The 20420-nt window shown below is 42.6% G+C and overlaps 1 protein-coding gene across 1 annotated transcript in view; it reads left to right on the top strand.

Annotated features, from left to right (window-relative positions):
- IL1RAPL1 (interleukin 1 receptor accessory protein like 1) overlaps nt 1-20420 on the top strand; it is a 446343-nt gene that overhangs the window by 327220 nt on the left and 98703 nt on the right. Inside the window, exons 5-6 of the mRNA XM_070750608.1 lie at nt 9862-9994; nt 15126-15271. Coding sequence (XP_070606709.1) covers nt 9862-9994; nt 15126-15271 — 279 coding nt within the window. The remainder of the gene's footprint in view (nt 1-9861; nt 9995-15125; nt 15272-20420) is intronic.

Genomic DNA, 20420 nt, shown 5'->3' with positions numbered 1-20420 from the left:
CAATATGTCTGGACAACCATGTGTGGTAAAGAGATGGCGCAAAGCTTTTATAGTTGCACATGTGGTGATATTATGCATTACAATTATCTCGACCCACTTAGAATAAGCGTCTACTACAATTAAGAATTACTGTGAGCCAATGGGGCCTGCGAAATCAATGTGTATCCTGGACCATGGCCCCTTGGGTTGCTCCCAATCCATGGGTGTAGTTTTGGGGGGTTTTGGCCTTGATTCTTGACAGGGGTCACACTTGGCCACCCACCTCTCAATTTCGGCATCTAGCCCTGGCCACCAGAAATGGCCCCTTGCCAACCCCTTCATCCTTACGATGCCTGGATGTCCTACATGCAACATATTCAAAACCTTAGACTTCAGACTGTGAGGGATTATTACCCTGTCACCCCATAATAGACAACCTTTAACATAGGATAACTCCAATCTCTTACTCTTAAATTCAGACAGGTCTTTTCCATCATGTTCATTACTCTACCCTCTTAATACACAATTAATTACTTTCATGAGTATTGGGTCTTGTTTAGTATGTTCAGCCACTTCCTTGGCAGTTGTCAGGGGGTTATTTTCTAACTCTATAAGTAATACATCAGCAGAAGGGGCAGGGTCCTCTACTATCTCAGGGATGGGGCACCTGCTAAGGCCATCCGCATGGTTTATGGTTGTACCTCCCCTATGCGTTAGTTCATATTGGTAGCCTGACAAAAATATAGCCCATCTAATTAACCGTGGTGACATGAAGGGTGGAGTTGGTTTGTCTGGGGCAAGGAGACCTAACAGGGGTTTGTGATCGGTAACCAACTCGAACTTCCTCCCAAAAAGGTAATTGTGGAACTTTTTAACTCCAGCCACCAATGCTAAAGCCTCTTTGTCCAGCTGACTGTAGTTCCTTTCTGTGCTGGACAAAGTTCTTGAAAAGAATGCTATAGGGGCCTCTGTGTTGTTAGGCAGCACATGAGCCAGGACACTACCCACCCCATAGGGGGAAGCATCGCACGTAAGACGTAGGGGAAGTAATGTACTGTACTGTACCACTACGCTTCTAGAAGTTAACAAATTCTTTATTCGTGAGAAAGCTTCACTTTCAATTCTCCCCCAGTGCCAAGGAACTCCTTTCTGAAGCAGCCGGTGTAGAGGTTCTGCTTCTGTGGCCTTCTGTCTCAAAAAAACAGAGTAAAAATTTAGAAGGCCTAAAAATGCCTGCAATTCTGCCTTAGTCTTGGGCTCGGGGGCTTCCTGGATTGCCTTGACCTTCTCAATGGTGGGATGGATACCTTCGCCATCTATTCTATATCCCAAGAACTCAACACTACTGGTTCCCCAAACGCATTTCTCTGGTTTAATCCTGAGTCCTTTGTCCTGCAGTCTAGTTAATACCTCCCTTATCCTTAGATTTAACTGGGTCTGATCCTCCCCCGAAATTAAAATGTCATCAAAGTAGGGTATTGTTCCCCCTATTCCTGTCAATAACCTTTCCATCAGACTTTGGAATATTCCCGGGGCTACACTTACGCCAAATTGTAACCAGGTGCATTTGAAAGCCCCTCTATGGGTGATGATAGTTTGTGCTAAAGAGGTAGGCTCATCGACAGGCAGTTGCTGGCATGCCTGAGCCAGGTCGATTTTTGCGAACACTTTCCCTTTCCCCAGGGAGTGAAGTAGCTGCTGTACGACTGGTATGGGGTATGGATGATGTTGTAATGCTCTATTTAGGGTGGATTTATAGTCGGCGCAGACTCGTAAGGAGCCATCTGGCTTGAGAGGAGTGACTATTGGTGTTTCCCAAGGAGCTTGGTCCACTGGGACCAGAATGCCTTGATGGATGAGTTTATCTAATTCAATAGCCAATTTAGGAAGTAGTGGCAGGGGAACTCTCCTTGGTTTGAGGCGGACAGGGGGCACCTTAGGGTCAAGAGAAAATGATATTGGTGGCCCTTTATAGGACCCCAAAGTTGGACTGAAAACTTCTGGGAATTCCTTTAAGAAGTCTGGAATGAAGTTGGTTGTTAGTTTGCAAATGCCAGAGATTTCTATTCCTAGGGGAGCCATCCACTCCAATCCCAAAAGGGAGTGTGTTGGTCCTGATACCACTATTAATGGAAGATTAACTTTAACATGTTTAAAAACAATTGGTACAATTAGTTTTCCCATTACAGGAATTAACCCACCTTGAAAATCCTTAATAATTAAATTTGTAGCCATTAAATCTGTTTTTACAATATGTGGCATATACAGTTTGACCTTTTCCCAAGGCATTATACTATATCGAGAACCAGTGTCTAGTTCCATCTGGCATGGGTGTGAGTTTAAAAGTAATGAAATATTGATTTTGGCTTTGTTGGCCGTTACCGTGTTATTAATAGAAATGTCTCGGTTACCTCTTGAGTAGTCGCGGTTAAAGTTGGAGTGATTATTTCGGCCGAAAGACCTGAATCCTCTATTTTCACGCTGTTGGTTTTGAAATCTTGGTGCCCGTTGATTGGAGAACGTTTCTTCCGGCATGGGGGCTCTGCAGGCTTCGGCTATGTGACCACGGCGGCCACATCGGTGGCAATTTGCATCCCGAAAGGGACAGCGTTGGCGTGGATGGTTTCCCCGGCAGCCCGAGCACGGAAGTGTTGAGCGAGGTTGCCTCAGGGAGCGAGAGTGGTCTTGCTGGAGTAAGAAGCAGTCGTCTTCGGAGGGTGTAGATGGAGTCAATTTGCTCGGAGACTCGGCGCGGCGAGTAGGCGAATTGATGTGAGCCAGGACTTCTTGCTTGTCATTTTGTTTCAGCTCCTTTGCAGCTGCTTCAGCGACTTCAGCAGTCTGGGCTAACTTGATGACCGTTTGCAGTGAAGGTTCCTCTTCGGTCAGGAGCTTGTTTCTGACGGTAGCATTTCTCATTCCGAAGATGAGGGCATCTATTAGGCGTGCTTCCGGGTTGTCAAAACGGCATTTTGACAGCACGGTTCGTAGGCGCGTAGCATATTGATTGATGCTTTCCGACTCTAGTTGTCCCATTCTCGAGAACTGGTGTCTGAAGACGATCGCCGGCTTCGTGGGTTTGAAATGGGCAGACAGCTTTGCCTTCAATGAATCCCAGGCGATGGAGTTTGCTGGTACCGGGTCTGTCAATGTCTGGGCGAGATCGAACATCTCCGAGGCGCAGTAGTTCAAGAAGATCGCTCTTTTCCGATCGTTGTCGGCTTCCCTCATGCCAGCAGCCTCAAGGAATATGTCGAATTTCGCGAGGTAGGCGTCCCATATAGATTTCTCCGGGTCGAAAAACTCCGGAGCTCTCCCGACAGGCAGGGAATCCATAGCGGGAAGCGAAGGCTCTTTCTTCCGTCGTCGCCAGGTGAAGTGACTTGAGACAGCGAGTAAATGAGACGGTTCCTTTTATTCAGCTCTTTCGGAAGTGACAATCAGCTGGAACGTGTCTCAGCCCTTACGGGGAGAAAGCTCTCCTTTTATACATTTTTGGTTCCCACCTAAACCGAGCTGTCAGCGCCTCAACCAATCAGGCGCAACCTCCTATTTACATAATTTCCCTGGTTACAGTATTTACTGAGGAGGATTCAACAGATCCGTGATGTTTTTCAAGTGAAACATCACTAGCCTTTCAAAGGTTTTCATAACTACAGATGTTAGAGCAACTGGTCTGTAGTCATTCAGTTCCTTGATGGAGGGCTTCTTCGGCACTGGGATGATAGTTGAGCATTTGAAGCAGGAAGGAACATAGCACAACTCTAGTGATTTCTTGAAGATTTGGGTGAAGATGGGGGCCAATTGGTCAGCACAGACTTTTAAGCAAGAAGGAGTTATCTTGTCTGGGCCTGGTGCTTTTCCAGGCTTCTGTCTGAGAAATAGATCTTTTACTTCCTTTTCTGTGATCACTAGGGGTTGTAAACAAGAAGCCTTCCCTGGATACAGCCATACTCTGTAACTACCATACAGTCTCTTGAGAAGGTGGTGTCACTCCAGCTCCAGCGGTCCTTTGAAGAAGCCAATTATCTAGGCCCTCAGCAGTCAGGATTCAGGCCTGGCTACAGCAACGAAACTGCTTTGATCGTGCTGATGGATGATCTCTGGCAGGTCCTGGATAGGGGTTTATCCTCTATTCTGGTGCTCCTTGACCCCTCAGCAGCTTTCAATACCATCGACCATGGTATCCTTCCATACCGGCTGGAGGGGTTGGCAGTGGGAGGCACTATTTTATGGTGGTTCTCATCCTACCTCTCCGGTCAGTCACAGTCAGTGTTGGGTGTGTGTGTGTCAGAGGTCGACCTCTAGGTTTCTCCCTTGTGGGGTTCCTCAGGGGTTGGTCCTCTCCCCCCTGCTATTTAATATGTACGTGAAACCACTGGGTGAGATCATCCAAGGACATGGGATGAGGTGTCATCAGTACACGGATGACACCCAGTTGTACATCTCTACCCTGTGTCCAGTTGGTGAAGCAGTGGAAGTGATGTGCCAGTGCCTGGAGGCTGTTATGGTCTGGATGGGTGTCATTATGGGATTTTCAATTATAAAAGTCATATAATCAGTGAAGGCTTGCATTTTATAAGTTTCTTTTCCTATGGTTAATCCTTGTATTTTATTGTTTGCTCTTATCTTTATCAGTAATGGTTCTAAAGTTAAAATAAATAACAGAGGTGAGAGAGGACAGCCCTGTCTCCCACCTTTAAAAATTTCAAATTTTTCTAGTTGCTCATTATTTAATATAATTTTTGCTGTCTGATTTGAATATATCACATCTATTACATTTACAAATTTTGTTCCCAAATTCATTGTATTTAATTGCATCTTAATAAATGTCCAGTCTACATTATCAAAAGCTTTTTTTTGCATCTAGGAACATTAAAGACATTTGTCTTCCTGGATATTGTTCATAAAATTCTAAGGTATTTATGATCGTTCTCAAGTTGTTTTTTATTTGTCTGCCTGGTAAAAAACCATTTTGGTCTTCATGGATCTTTTCGTTCAGAATCTTTTTCAGTCTTGATGCATAAATTGAAATAAAAATTTTGTAATCAACGTTAAGTAAGGATATAGGTCTATAATTTTGTATTTTATCTTTATCCAAATCTGTTTTATGTATCAATGTTATTAAAGATTCTGCCCAGGATTTTGGAATCTTCCCGTCCATTATTATCCAATTAAATATTTCTAGCATGTTTGTCATCGTAACTTCACTTTCAATTTTATACCATTCTGCCGGTATGACATCTAGTCCAGTAGCTTTGTGATTTTTTTGATTTTTTTAATGTTGTTTGGAGTTGCTATTGTAAATGGGCTATTTAAACTTGTCTGCTGTTCTTCTGATAATTGAGGTAAATCTAATGAGTTTAAATATTTGAAAATCTTGTCTTCTTTTACTTCCTTTTTTTATATAATTCTTTATAAAATTCCTGTACTATTTTTGATTTTTCATCTATTTTATATTTTATTGTTCCTTTACTATCTACTAATTTCTTTATTATTTTTGATAGTCTATTCTTTCTTAATTTATATGCGAGCCACCTTTCTGGTTTATTAGCATGTTCAAAATACTGTTGTTTGGCTCTTTTAATTTTTTCAGCTATTTGATTTTGTTCTATAAGTTTTATTTTAGGTCTAGCTAGGTCTATTTTTCTTTTTGTTTCTCGATCTCCTGAATTATGTTGTAGAGCCACTTCTAATTGTTTTAATTCTTTCTCTAGTTGTTCATATTCCATCTTTTTTTCTTTATTTTTCTTGGCAGTATAGGAAATCGTTAAGCCCCTAATATATGCTTTAGCCATGTCCCATAAGTTTTGGGGAGATGTTTCTGAGTTTTTATTAATTTTTTAAAAAAATTCTAATTCCTTTTCAATCCATTCCCTATACTGTTTTTCTTTTAGAATGTTCCTATTCATCTGCCAATTTATTTGTTTCTTATGCCTTCTCCAATATATCACTAAAGGATTATGGTCTGCCCAGGTATTTGCACCTATCTCAATTTCTTTAATTTGTTCCATAGTTACTTTCGAGGCCAAGGCCATGTCTATTCTTGTCCAGATTTTATGGGGATTTGAATAAAAAGTATATTGTCTAGTCCAGTGTTTCCCAACTAGTGTTCTGCGAGACATGGTCAGGTGTGCCGCGAAGAAGGAAGCTCAGCTTCTGGTCTCGCAACTTTTTGCTGAGCGTGCGAAGAGCAAAAAGTTGTGAGACCGGAAGCTGAGCTTCCTTCTTTGCACCTTCCAAGTTTTCCGGCAGCTGCAGCGCCCTGTCTGGCTGGAGCTTCCCTGGTGGCGGCAGCAGGTAAGCTTTGGGGCCCGGCGGGAGGGTGGCGGCAGCAAAAGGGCGGTGGCAGCAGCGGCACCGGGCAGTAGCCGCTGGGCGGCGGCAGGGTGATCAGCTGCGAGCCAGAACTCCAGGACAGAGGCACCGACGGCGGCAGCTGGACATGTTGCTGTACGCCGTACATGCTGGCATTGCGTGGCTGGCACTTGCCTGCTGGCTGGGCTGGGACGGAGGCTCCAGCCCCATGCCCATGCCCAGTGCAACGCCAGCATGTACGGCATCTAGCAACACGTCCAGCCGCCGTCGGTGCCTCCGTTCTGGAGCTCCACCTCACAGCTGACCACCCTGCTGCCACCCCACGGCTACTGCCCAATGCTGCTACTGTGGTGTGGTGTATGAGAAAGAGAGAGAGAAAGAAAGAGAGAGATAGCAAGAGAGAGAAAGAGATAGCAAGAGAGGGAGAGAGGGGGGAGAGAGAGGGGGGAGAGAGAAAGCAAAAGAGAGAGAGAATGAGAGAAATAGCAAGAAAGAGAGAGAGAGGGAGAGGGGGGAGAGAGAAAGAGAGAAAGACAGCAAGAGAGAGAGAGAAAGCAAGAGAGAGAGAGAAAGAGGGGGGAAGGAGGGTGAGGGAAAGACATAGAGGGAGGGAAGGAGGGAGAGAGAAAGAGAGCAAAAAAGAGAGGAAGGAAGGGAGAAACAAAGAGGGATGGAGAGAGAGAGGGAAAGAAAGAGGAAGGAAGGAAGAGAGAGAAAGAGGGAGAGAGAGAGAAATAAAGCAAAAGGGAGGAGGAGAGAGATTTTTTTTTGTCCAAACTTTTTTTAGCCCTTCCCCCCTCAATGTTCCCCAGGATTTTGTAAATGTGAACAATGTGCCGCGGCTCAAAAAAGGTTGGGAAACACTGGTCTAGTGAATGGATGTCATTCCCTCCAAATATCATTTAATAATAATTCTCACCGCATTTTCTGAAATGTAATAGGCAATATTGTTTTCTTTTTCTTGTCTTTCTTTTTGCCCGAATGGTCTAAAATTCTATTTGAAATTGCGTTAAAGTCACCTATTATAATCATATTTTCAATATTTAATTCATTTATCTTTTGGTGTAATTGTTTGTAAAATTCTGTTTGTTTGTCGTTGGGTGCATAAATAGAGACAATAACAAGGGGTTTTGGATCAATATTCAATTGTACAATTAATATTCTACCTTCTTGATCAGTGTATAGTTGTTTGGAGTTTATTGAGTTTTCAATATACATTGCGATGCCTTTTTTTTTATTTGCTAAGCTGGCGAACAAATTCCCTATTTTTGGATTATATAATAACTTTCTATTAGGTTTTTTAATATGGACTTCTTGTAAAATCACTATCTGTGCTTTTTGCTTTCTGAGTTTAGAGAATATTTGATTTCTTTTTCTTGGTTCATTTAATCCATTTACATTTACAGAAAATATTTTCATATCTTCTGAAATAGCTATTTGTAATACTTCCTGGTTTCTTTAGATTCTCGCTGTGGTTATTTTCTTCTCACACTTGGGTTTTCCTCTTTTTCCTGGCTGGTGGCCCCCAGCTCATCTTCTTTCATTGTAGACACTTCCTTTGTTGATTGCTCAAATTTACGTATACTGCTCGTTTCATAAAAGTTTATGGCATCTTCGATGTTTTCTAATTTAACTCTTTGAGATTGCCAAAAGAAAGAGAGACCTTCTGGTATAAGCCAGCGGAAAGTAATATTTTCTTTAATTAATATTTTGGTCAAGAAATAATATTCCCTTCTACTTTCTCGTACTCTTCTTGGAACTTGTTTTAATATTATAATTTCTTTTCCTTTATCTTGAAGTTTTTCGTTCCGTGTCCACTTCAAAATATCATCCCTTATGGCTTTTCTCACAAATTTGATGTGGACTTCTCTGGGTAGGTTATGTCTGCGGACGTAGCTAGTTTGCACTCTGTAAAGTTCATCAATTTCTTTTATTAGTTCCAGTGGGTCCACCTGAAGGATTCCTCCTATGATTTCTGCCATTTTTGCTTGAAGGTCTTCATCTTTTTCTTCAGTTATATTCTGAAATCTCAAACCGTAGAATGCATGTTGTAACTCTAGGTGTGTAATTGATTCGTCATATCCTTTATTTGGAAAGTTGGTTGCCAATGGCCGAGATCTCTTGGACCAAGACTTGGTTTTTCCAGTTCCAAGGCTGCAGGGCAAACCCTCCCCTTCAGAGCTTCGGCGTTAGCTCCTCGGGGTCAGGGGAGCCCCCTGTTCTTCGATTGGACTATCCGGGTCTGATCTGATCGCACGAAGCGACCCTTGGAGGGGAAAAAGGAAGCGCAGCTCTGGTCCAAACCAGAAGTCAGGGTCTGGATGGGTGTCAACAGGCTCAAACACAACACTGACAAGACGGAGTGGCTGTGGGTTTTGCCTCCCAAGAACAATCCCATCTGTCTGTCCATTACCCTGGAGGGGAAATTATTGACTCTCTTGGAGAGGGTCCACAACTTGCGCATCCTCCTCGATCCACAGCTGACTTTAGAACATCATCTTTCAGCTTTGGCAAGGAGGGCATTAGCCTAGGTTCACGTGGTGCACCAGTTGCGCCCTATTTGGACAGGGAGTCACTGTTCACAGCCACCCATGCCTTTATCACTTCAAGGTTCAACTACTGCAATGCTCTCTACATGGGGCGAGTGTTCAGAAACTTCAGATCGTGCAGAATGCGACCGCGAGAGCAATCATGGGCCTGCAACACTCCATGGCCTGCTGTCCAAGATACACCCATGTTTCGTCAACACTCCATGGCCTGCACTGGTTGCCGCTTAGTTTCCAGACGCAATTCAAAGTGTTGGTGATGACCTATAAAGCCCTACATGGCATCGGACCAGACCTTCTGCCACACGAATCCCAGAGGCCGATTAGGTCCCATAGAGTTGGCCTTCTCTGGGTCCCATCGACTAACCAATGTCATCTGGCGGGGCCTAGAGGAAGAGCCTTCTCTGTGGTGGCCCCGGCCCCCTGGAATAAACTCCCCCCAGAGATTCGTACTGCCCCCCCTCCTCACCTTCCGCAAGACCCTAAAGATTTATCTATGTCGCCAGGCATGGGGCAATTAATGTATCCCCTTTTCTGACCATTAAGAGTTATGTGTAGTAGTGATTGTATTGTATTGATTGCTTTTTAATGATTGCGGCATTTTAGTCATAGTTTTTACTTATTAGATTTGTATTGTATTGGTTTTTTTGCTGTTGTGAGCCACCTCGAGTCTCCGGAGAGGGCTGGCATACAAGTCTGATAAATTATTGTTATTGTTTAATAATAATAATAATAATAATAATAATAATAATAATATTATTTAGGAATTCATCTATTTTATGCTTGGAATGACCCCAATATTTTCTCCTTTCTTTCCTTCCTCCTCCACACTAATTTTCTTCCACTGAGCATGCTCAAAATTCTGTAAAAAATGTTTCTTATATATAAAAGTCCTAAAGTTAGCTTTCATGTAATATAAGATTTATGTGATAAAGAATGATTTTATTGTCAATCCCATAATGAATTAGTTTTGCCAGTCTGGGTCTAATGTATTTTCTTTTTAAATGCTTTCTTCCAGGACATTCTGCTAATCTAACTTGTCGAGCATTCTTTGGATACAGCGGGGAAGTCAGTCCTTTAATGTATTGGATGAAAGGCGAAAAGTTTATTGAGGATTTGGATGAAACTCGGGTTTGGGAGAGTGATATTAGGTATATATGTTTTGTCAAAGCTAACATCTACTATTTAAAAGAGGAATAGACATTATTACAGTGCACAAAATCATCTGAGTCTTGTTCTTTATTGAGAATGGCATAGAAAAATTATGTTTCATATATATGCAATTATTCTAAAACTCTAGTTTTAAATCTACTGTTAAAGCAAGAATAAAAATTCAGCAATTGTAAAAATGTCTAGAAACTATTTACATGATAAAATACTAACTCTCTCTGTTTGTATTAGAAATTGATTACTTATACAAAATTGTTCTGTGATATTAAGAACATAAGAAGAGCCATGCTGAATGCCCAAAGTCCATCGAGTCCAGTATTCTGTGTCACACAGTTGTCCACATGGCGATCTTGAGTAGAAAGAGAAGACAAAACCCTCCCTTTCCCCTGACCCCCAACAAATGGTACTCAAGGGAATCCTGCCTGCCTCAACCAACATAGAGGCGGCACATGACATCCGTTTTAATAACCACTGATACACTTGACATCCATGAATCTGTCTAATCCTGCCTTGAAGCTATCAAGGCTGACAGCTGTCATGACGTCTTCTGGAAATGAATTCCATAAACCAACGACCCTCTGGGTGAAGAAATATTTCCCTTTATTTGTCCTTGCTTTCTTACCTATGAGTTTTAGGGAGTGCCCCCTCGTCCTAGTATTGTGTGATGGAAAAAATAATTTTTCTCTATCCACCTTTTCTATCCCATGCATGATTTTATACACTTTGATGAAGTCACCCCTTAAACTCCGTCTTTCAAGGCTGAAGAGACCAAGGCGTTGCAACCTGGTTTCATAAGGGAGGTGCTCCCTTTCCTTCATCATACTTGTTGCCCTTTTTTGCATCTTTTCCTGTTCCATTATATCCTTCTTGAGGTGAAGTGACTGGAACTGTTCACAGTACTCCAAGTGTGATCTCACCATCGATTTGTACAGAGGCACTTACTGACTTATTTTCAATTCCCTTCCTAATCATGTCAAGCATGGAATTTGCTTTTTTTTACTGCTGCTGCACACTGGGTTGACATCTTCATTGAACTGTCCACCAAAATCCCAAGATCCCACTCTTGGGTTGTCTCAGAAAGCTTGGTCCCCATCAGTTGGTAGGTATAATTGGGGTTCTTTGCCCCAATATGCATAACTTTGCACTTGTTTAGGTTAAAATGCATTTGCCACTTTGTTGCCCACTCACTCAATTTTGAGAGATCATTCTGGAGCTCTCGACAATCAGTTTCACTTTTCACTACCCGAAACAATTTAGTGTCATCAGCAAACTTTGCTACCTCACTATTTACTTCTACATCCAAATTATTAATGAATAAATTAAAAGTAAAGGTCCCAAAACTGAACCTTGGGGTACACCACTTCTCACTTCTTTCCATCCAGAGAATTGTCCATTTATTGCCACCCTTTGCTTCCTACAATTTAGCCAGTTACCAATCCAGGACAAGACTTGTCTTCTAATTCTGTGGCTGAAGAACTTTTTTAGGAGCATTTGGTGAGGGACTTCGTCAAAAGCCTTTTTAAAGTCAAGCTATACAATATCAATTGGGTCCCCTTTATTTATGTGTTTATTTACACCCTCAAAGAATTCTAACAAGTTAGTAAGACATGATTTGCCTTTGCAGAAATCATGTTGATTTTCTTTCAGCAATGCCTGTTTTTCTATGTGCCCAGTAATTTTATCTTTAATAATGGTTTCCATCATTTTGCCTGGAATTGAGGTTAAATTGACTGGTCTATAATTTCCTGGATCACCTCTGGATCCTTTCTTGAAGATCGGGGTTACATTTGCCTCCCTCCAACCCTCAGGTACAGTGCCTGATCTTAGAGAAAGATTATATATTTTAGCTAGAAGTTCAGCAATTTCACACTTGAGTTCCTTGAGAACTCTAGGGTGGATGCCATTTGGACCCAGCGATTTGTTGACATTTAGTTTAGAAAGGCATGCAAGAACATCTTCCTTGTTTATCTCTATCTGGTTTAATTCTTCTAATTTCCTCCCTAAGAAAACTAATTCAGTGGCAGGCAAATGCTCTCTATCCTCCTCACTGAAAACGGAGGGAAAGAAGTCATTTAGCCTCTCAGCAATCTCCTTGTCTTCTCTGATTATCTCCTTCTGACCATTGTCATCGAGTGGCCCAACAGTTTTTCTGGTTGGGTTGCTGCTTCTGATGTACTTTAAAAAGGTTTTGTTATTATTTTTAATATTCTTTGCTATATGCCCCTCAAAGTCACTCTTGGCTTTCCTGACTATCACCTTGCATTTGGTCTGCCAGAGTTTGTGATCCTTCTTGTTCTCCTCGGAAGAAAGTGCCTTCCATTTCTTAAATGAGTTTTTCTTCTTTCCAATAACCTCCTTTACCTCATTCGTAAGCCATACTGGTATCTTCTTGGACTTTCCAGTCCTCTTTCTTCTTTTAGGAATGCATTTGAGTTGAGTCTGTTGTAACATATTTTTAAACAGTTTCCAAGCATTTTGGAGGGATTTGACTTTTTTTACTGTTCCTTTTAGTTTCTTCTTTACTATTTTCCTCATTTTGGCGAAATTCCCTCTGTGAAAGTTTAAGGTGTCTGTGTTTGTTTTAACTGACAATTTGCTATCCATGGTTAAGTTGAAGGTTATTGTGTTGTGATCGCTGGTTCCTGTGGGTTCGGTTACAAAGACATCATGAACCAAATCCTGTGCATTAGTTAGAACCAAGTCCAGGATCCCCTTTCCCGTGGTTGGTTCCATGACCTGAAGGGAATAATCAGCTAACATATCAAGGAACCTTGTCTCTCTTTCATGTGTAGAACAAGAATTTACCTGATCTATTCAGGGATAGTTGAAGTCCCCCATTATGACTACCCTATTTCTTTTTGAGGTCTCCTTAAATTCATTTTCCAAATAGCAATCTGCCTCTGGAGTTTGGTTGGGAGGATGATAGCAGATCCCTAACGTCAGATTAGTTTCTTGCAGTAGTCTATTTGCATGTGGGTGGACCTGCCTGGAGACAAATAGAGGAGCGGTGTCTCAGTTCCTAAGACAATCGGAAATATGGGCAGCTCCTGTCAACTTGCCCCTACGGATCAGTTTAAAAGCTGCTCTGAAACCTTTTTAATATTAATTGCCAGCAGTCTGGTTCCATTATGGTTCATGTGTAACCTGTCCCTTTTGTACAGGTTTGGCTTGTCCCAAAATGTTTCCCAGTTCCTAATGAATCTAAACCCTTCCTCTTGACACCACTGCCTCATCCACACATTGAAGCTCCTGAGCTCTGCCTGTCTAGCTGGCCCTGCACGTGGAACAGGTAGCATTTCTGAGAATGCAACCTTGGGGGGTCCTGGACTTTAATCTTCTACCTAGCAAACTAAATTTGGCTTCCAAAACCTTCCGCTTAGATTTCCCAATGTCATTGGTACCGACATGTACCACAATTGGCTCCACCCCAGCACCATCTATCAGCCTGTCTAGATGCTTTGTGATGTCTGCAACCTTTGCACCCGGCAGGCAGTTTACCATGCAGTCAACACTTCCATCGCAAACCTGTTTATATTTCTAACAATCAAATCACCCACTACAAGAAGTCCCCTCCCACCACCCATGGAGAAGTATCCTCGGTGCCAGAGGATATGGGCACATCCTCCAAGGAAGGGGTCCAAACTAAGGGAGCCTGTCCCTTTTCCATAGACTGATGTCGTCCCTACCCAAGATCCCTATTCTCCAAAGCAGCTGGGGAGCTGCTCAGCATGGAGTGGGATGCTCCTACTGCATCCCTGAAGATCTTCTCCTGCCTCACTATCTTTCTCTGCTTCTCCAGGTCTGCTACCTTGGCTTCAAGGGAAAGAACCTGTTCCCTGAGAGCCAGGAGCTCAGTGCACCGATCACGCACCCAAGACTTCTGTCCAGCAGGCAGATAGTCATACATGTGACACTCAATGCAAAACACTGGGAAGCTCCCCTCCATCTGCTGGCTTTCTATCTCCATTTCTTATTAGTATGTGTTTACTGTTATTAGTATACAAATTACTTTAAAAAAAAAAAAGATTAACTTCCTCTTCTAGATATCAATGATTTTTTGATGTTTTTGATAAGGTTAATATTTTATTCCCTTACTCAATTCTATTGATTTTTTAAAAAAATAAACCACAGCTTTTTAGGTTGTTCAAATTTTTGTTTTGCTCTTAGTTTACTTTTTTTATTTTTTCCCTACTTGTTTTAGGATTATGTCGCGCGCCAAAAGGCACGCAGGCAGCTAAATAAGCTGAATTAGTAGTTAAACAAGAAACTCACCCCACAAACTTACCAGGGCTCAGCAGGTATTCTTCCCAAAGTTCCTGCTAAGTTCCTTTCTCCCTTTTTATTTTCTGTTTTATTTCCTTTTTTGAAAATGTTCTGCTTAAACAAAGAGCAGTTGCCTCTCTGCTTCCCAAAGTAGAATGAGCTATCTCTTCCCAGCTATCATGGATGGGTCAGCAAGGGAGCTGCAGCAGAAAGTTCTACCCCTTCAAAACATGTGCTTAGGGCAAACTTAGAAAAAAAAGAGGGGGGGACCCTTTTATGGCTGCTAAAAAAGCTGAATTAGTAGTTAAACAAGAAACTCACCCCACAAACTTACCAGGGCTCAGCAGGTATTCTTCCTAAAGTTCCTATTAAGCTCCTTTCTCCCTTTTTATTTTCTGTTGTATTTCCTTTTTGAAAATGTTCTGCTTAAACAAAGAGCAGTAGCCTCTCTGCTTCCCAAAGTAGAATATTCATTGGGATATTTCTTAATCTTTAGAAATAGTGGTAATTGCTTTTGTTATTTATATTTGTGGATAAATTTTGTTTTCAAACAAACAAATATTATGTGCATAATTATAAACAAGATTTGAAAATCCAAAGAAAACTATTAATCCTAAATTACTCAAAGAAATGCATTTTAGCAAAAACTAGGTTTATAAACATCAATTTAATTGTAGATCTCATTAGCATTTATAAACGTGTATAAATAAATATATAACCTAGTGGTTTAATTACATCAACCCTACTTCTTTTTTTAAAATAAAGATCATATTCCTTCCAAAAGTATTATTTTTCAACATTTTTTCAATAACCAAAAATATTTCAACAAAATATTTTTCTTTTTATTAGAGTCCTTAAAGAATATCTTGGAGAACAAGAAGTTTCCATCTCATTAATTCTTGATTCAGTGGGAGAAGGGGATCTTGGAAATTACTCCTGCTATGTTGAAAATGGATATGGCCGTAGACATGCTACAGTTATTCTACTTAGGAGGGGTGAATATATGCATATATATCTATATCTATATTAACTATTGTTATACTCTATAGTTGTGTTCCTAAAAGTATAAATTAATTTTCACTTTCTTTAGGATGGCATTTTAAATAAATAATAAAGAAACCAATCATTAAATGTGATTGTCTGCTGAAGAAATACAATAACTTTTGAATAATGTTTATACAGGAAATGCATGTAACAAATAGAAACTTAAGTATTTTCTGTTAGGAAGTTATTGCTATTAGAATTTTAATGTCTAAAACAATACAAACAAAGTAAAAAATAAATAAATCTCACAGTGTTAAATATATTTTGCAAGTGGCACAAACAACCACAGGTAAAATGTTTTGTGTGGGGTTTTTTGTGACAAAAATTATTTTTATTCTTAATGCTGTTCTAATGTTTAAAACTTGCCATTTACTGGGACTAGAATTTAAATAGGTTTTTTTGTTTTTCTTATTTATTTGTTTTATTCCTTTATGGCTGTAATCTAACCTATACGAACTGTAACTCTGATCTAATAATTTTTATTATTTATTTGTTATTAATTGGACTTGTATGCTGCCCCTCTCCGTGGACTCAGTGTCACTATGAATTTTTGGTGTCACTAGGAAGGTTCTGCAAGTTGCTAGCTTTAAAACAATAGCAACATTTCTTAATATTATTTTAGAAAAAAGCAAGATAATATCCAACAGCCAACACAGGTTTGTCAGAAACAAATCATGCCAAACCAATCTCATATCATTCTTCAACACCATCACCAAATCAGTAGACCAACGCAACATAGTAGACCTCATATACTCGGACAAGGTTCTGTCCTGAGCTTTGTGCTCTTCAACATCAATGATCTAGATGAAGGAATAGAAGGGGAACTAATCAAATTTGCAGATGACACCAAGCTGGCAGGGGTAACCAACACCCTAGAGGATAGGCTCAAAATACAGAAAGACCTAGATAAATTATCACTGTGGGCCCATACTAACAAAATACTGTTCAATGTCAAGAAGAGCAAAAACCTAGAAATGCATACAGCTTGGGAGAAACCCCACTTAGCAGTCATGACTGTGAAAGAGATCTCGGAGTCTTGGTGGATAATCAACTAAACATGAGACAGCAATGTGCTGCAACAAAAAGCCAACACAACTCAAAGCTGCCTCAAAAGAGGAATAATTCCAAGACCAGGGAGGTATTAATACCACTCTACTACGCTCTGGTCAGACCACATCTGGAGTACTGTATTCAGTTCTGGTCACCACAGTTCAAAAGAGACATTGAAACTCTGGAAAAGGTGCAGAAAAGAGCAACCAAAATGATTAAGGAACTAGAAACCAAGATGAAGAGAGATTCCAGGAACTGGGCATGAATAGCCTAGAGAAAAGGAGAGCCAGAGGGGACATGATAGCAGTATACAGGTATTTGCCACAGAGAGGAGGGGGTCACTCTATTTTCCAGGGCACTAGAGGGCTGGACGAGGAACAATGGCTGGAAGCTGACCAAGGAGAGATTCAACCTGGAAATAAGGAAGAACTTCCTGATGATCAGAGCGATCAACCAGTGGAACAGCCTGCCTGTGGACGTTTTGAACTCCCCAACTCTGGACATTTTCAAAAGGAGATTGGACTGCCATTTGGCTGGAGTGCTATAGGATTTTCTGCTTGGGCAGGGGGTTGGACTTGATGACCTGACGGTCCCTTTCAATTCTAATAATAAATAAATAAAGGTACACCAAAAAAATAATTTTGCAATCAGGCAGCAGTCAGGTAATTTACTCAGGAAAGTTTCTGAGCAGTCTTTTCCAAAATACTTAATCAAAATGTCTCTTCCAGTAAAGTTGCACAGTCACTGTCTGTACTTCACAGTTTGTACTCCCTTTCAAAGTCCTAATCACTTAACAGTCTGATTTTTCCCTTTATGTCCCTTGTCAGTCAGTCTTTTAAGTTTTTAATCTTTTTTAATCATTAGACTAAGCTATATAAGTATTGCCCTGGAGTGAGTCATCTAGAGAAAACTGGAAACTCCATCATAATCCTTTTCATATATTACAGCTCAGCCTTTAACACCATTCTGCTGAGCATCCTCATTGAAAAGTTGACTGACTTGAAATTTCCTTCTCTCACCCGTTATTGGATTGAAGACTTTCTGACGGACCAGCCACAAACATGCTGGGCCTTTCATATCCTCCTCCCTGAAGCTCTGACCCATCCAATGGGATTATCAAGTTTGCAGATGATACCACTATACTGAATCTTATTACAGGAGGTGATGAATTAGCATACAAGGAAGAGGTCGAGTAACTGTCCATATGGTGCTCAGAAAACAATTTGCATCTAAACTATAGCAAGATCAAGGAGATGGTGCTAGACCTCTGGAACAGGAAAGAGGAACCTGCCCCACTTTACATCAAGAGAGGCTGTGTGAAGTGGGTCTCCTCTTTCAAATTCCTGGGAGTCCATCTTAGTGAAGATCTCACTTGGAAAAATAATATGATACAGATGGTCAGGAAGATCAATAGAGACTCCATTTCCTCAGGATCTGGCAGAAAAACAATGTGGAACAATGATTGATGATCTCCTTCTACCAGTCTATGATAAAAAGAGAAGTTAGACCTAGGGGTTCAGGTGGGCTTGTTGCTCATGTACCTGCCTCCCAGCTGTGTGTCAACAGCCCTGCCTGTGCTGCTTGAGGAGGTAGCCAGGCTGCCGGTGGGGTTCCCCAAACTTATTGCCTTGGGGGACTTGAACCTACCATTGCTTGGCGAATCCTCTGGGATAACACAGGAGTTCATGGCCACCATGACAGCCATGGACCTGACCCAAGTACTTGAGGGTCCGACTCATGAGGGGGGGCATGCGCCCAACATGATATTTCTCTTGGAGCAGCTGAGTAATGGTCTGAGAATAAGGGGCTTAGATGTTTTGCTTTTGTCATAGTCGGACCATTTTCTGCTACGGTTTAACTTCAAGGCTCCAATCCTTCCCCACAGGGAGGCGGAACTGACTAGGTAGTTGCGCCTGATGGACCCAGAGGGCTTTCAGAGGGCGCTTGGGGTTTTACCGGATTCACTTATCCACAGTTCGGCAGAGTCTCTTGCTGTGGCCTGGAATAAGGCTGCAACGGAGGCTCTTGACCGGATTGCGCCATTGCAACCTCTCTCTGGCACTAGACCTTGGAGAGCTCCTTGGTTTACCAAGGAACTCTGGGTGTTGAAATGCCAGAAGAGATGTCTGGAGAAGCGTGGAGGAAAAGTAAATCTGAATCTGACCGAAAACTTGTAAGAGCTCATATTAAGACTTACAAAGTGGCGCTCAAGGTGGCAAGATGCGTGTATCATGCTGCCTTGATTGCATCAGCGGAATCCCGCCTGGCTGCTCTGTTTACGGTGACCTGCTCCCTTGCAGAGTAGTGCCGAGGATTTTAACACGTTTTTCACTGATAAAATCCCTCGGATCCGGGCGGACCTCGACTCCAATTGGATAACAGAGTCAACTGACAACGAGTCAGTCGAGGTGACTGGAGCTCGTACTTGTCCACCTGTCTGGGAAGAGTTTGATCTGGTGACACCTGATGAAGTGGACAAGGCCATTGGAGCTGTGAGTTCTGCCACCTGCTTACTGGATCCATGTCTCTCCTGGCTGGTTTTGGCCAGTAGGGAGGTGACACGGAGCTGGGTCCAGGAGATTGTCAATGCCTCTTTGGGGAGGGGGTCCTTCCCGGCTCCTTGTAAGGAGGCACTTGTGCACCCCCTCCTCAAGAAGCCTTCCCTGGACCCAGCCGTGCTTAATAACTACCGTCCAGTCTCCAACCTTCCCTTTATGGGGAAGGTTGTTGAGAAGGTGGTGACGCTCCAGCTCCAGTGGTCCTTGGAAGCCAATTATCTAGGTCCCCAGCAGTCCGGATTCAGCCCCGGCTACAGCACGGAAACTGCTTTGGTCGCGTTGATGGATGATTTCTGGCGGGCCCGGGACAGGGGCTTGTCCTCTGTCCTGGTGCTTATTGACCTCTCAGTGGCTTTTGATACCATCGACCATGGTATCCTTCTGCACCGGCTGGAGGGATTGGGAGTGGGAGGCACTGTTCTCCAGTGGTTCTCCTTTTACCTCTCGGGTTGGTCGCAGTCGGTGTTAGTGGGGGGTCAGAGGTGGACTTTGAGGTTACACCCTTGTGGGGTGCCTCAGGGACAGGTCCTCTTCCCCCTGCTATTAAATATCTACATGAAACCACTGGGTGAGATCATCCAGGGGCATGGGGTGAGGTATCATCTGTATGCGGATGATACCCAGTTGTACATCTCCACCCCATGTCCAGTCAACGAAGCAGTGGAAGTGATGTGCCGGTGCCTGGAGGCTGTTGGGGTCTGGATGGGTGTCAACAGACTCAAACTCAACCCTGATAAGACGGAGTGGCTGTGGGTTTTGCCTCCCAAGGACAATTCCATCTGTCTGTCCATAACTCTGGGGGGGGGATTATTGACCCCCTCAGAGAGGGTCCGCAACTTGGGCATCCTCCTCGATCCACAGCTCACATTAGAGAAACATCTTTCAGCTGTGGTGAGGGGGGCGTTTACCCAGGTTCGCCTGGTGCACCAGTTGCGGCCCTATCTGGACCGGGACTCACTGCTCACAGTCACCCATGCCCTCATCACCTCGAGGTTCAACTACTGTAATGCTCTCCACATGGGGCTACCTTTGAAAAGTGTTCGGAAACTTCAGATCGTGCAGAATGCAGCTGCGAGAGCAATCATGGGCTTCCCAAGGTATGCCCATGTTACACCAACACTCCGCAGTCTGCATTGGTTGCCGATCAATTTCCGGTCACAATTCAAAGTGTTGGTTATGACCTATAAAGCCCTTCATGGCATCGGACCAGAATATCTCTGGGACCACCTTCTGCCGCATGAATCTCAGCGACCGGTTAGGTCCCACAGAGTTGGACTTCTCTGGGTCCCGTCGACTAAACAATGTCATTTGGCGGGACCCAGGAGAAGAGCCTTCTCTGTGGCGGCCCCGACCCTCTGGAACCAGCTCTCCCCGGAGATTAGAACTGCTCCCAATCTCCTTGCCTATCGTAAAGTTCTTAAGACCCATCTCTGCCGTCAGGCATGGGGGAACTGAGACATCTCCCCAGGGCCTATACAATTTATACATGGTA

This window comes from Erythrolamprus reginae, chromosome 4, assembly GCF_031021105.1.
Source record: "Erythrolamprus reginae isolate rEryReg1 chromosome 4, rEryReg1.hap1, whole genome shotgun sequence".
Classification (NCBI taxonomy): domain Eukaryota; kingdom Metazoa; phylum Chordata; class Lepidosauria; order Squamata; family Dipsadidae; genus Erythrolamprus; species Erythrolamprus reginae.
This window is presented reverse-complemented; position numbering and strand designations above follow the sequence as displayed.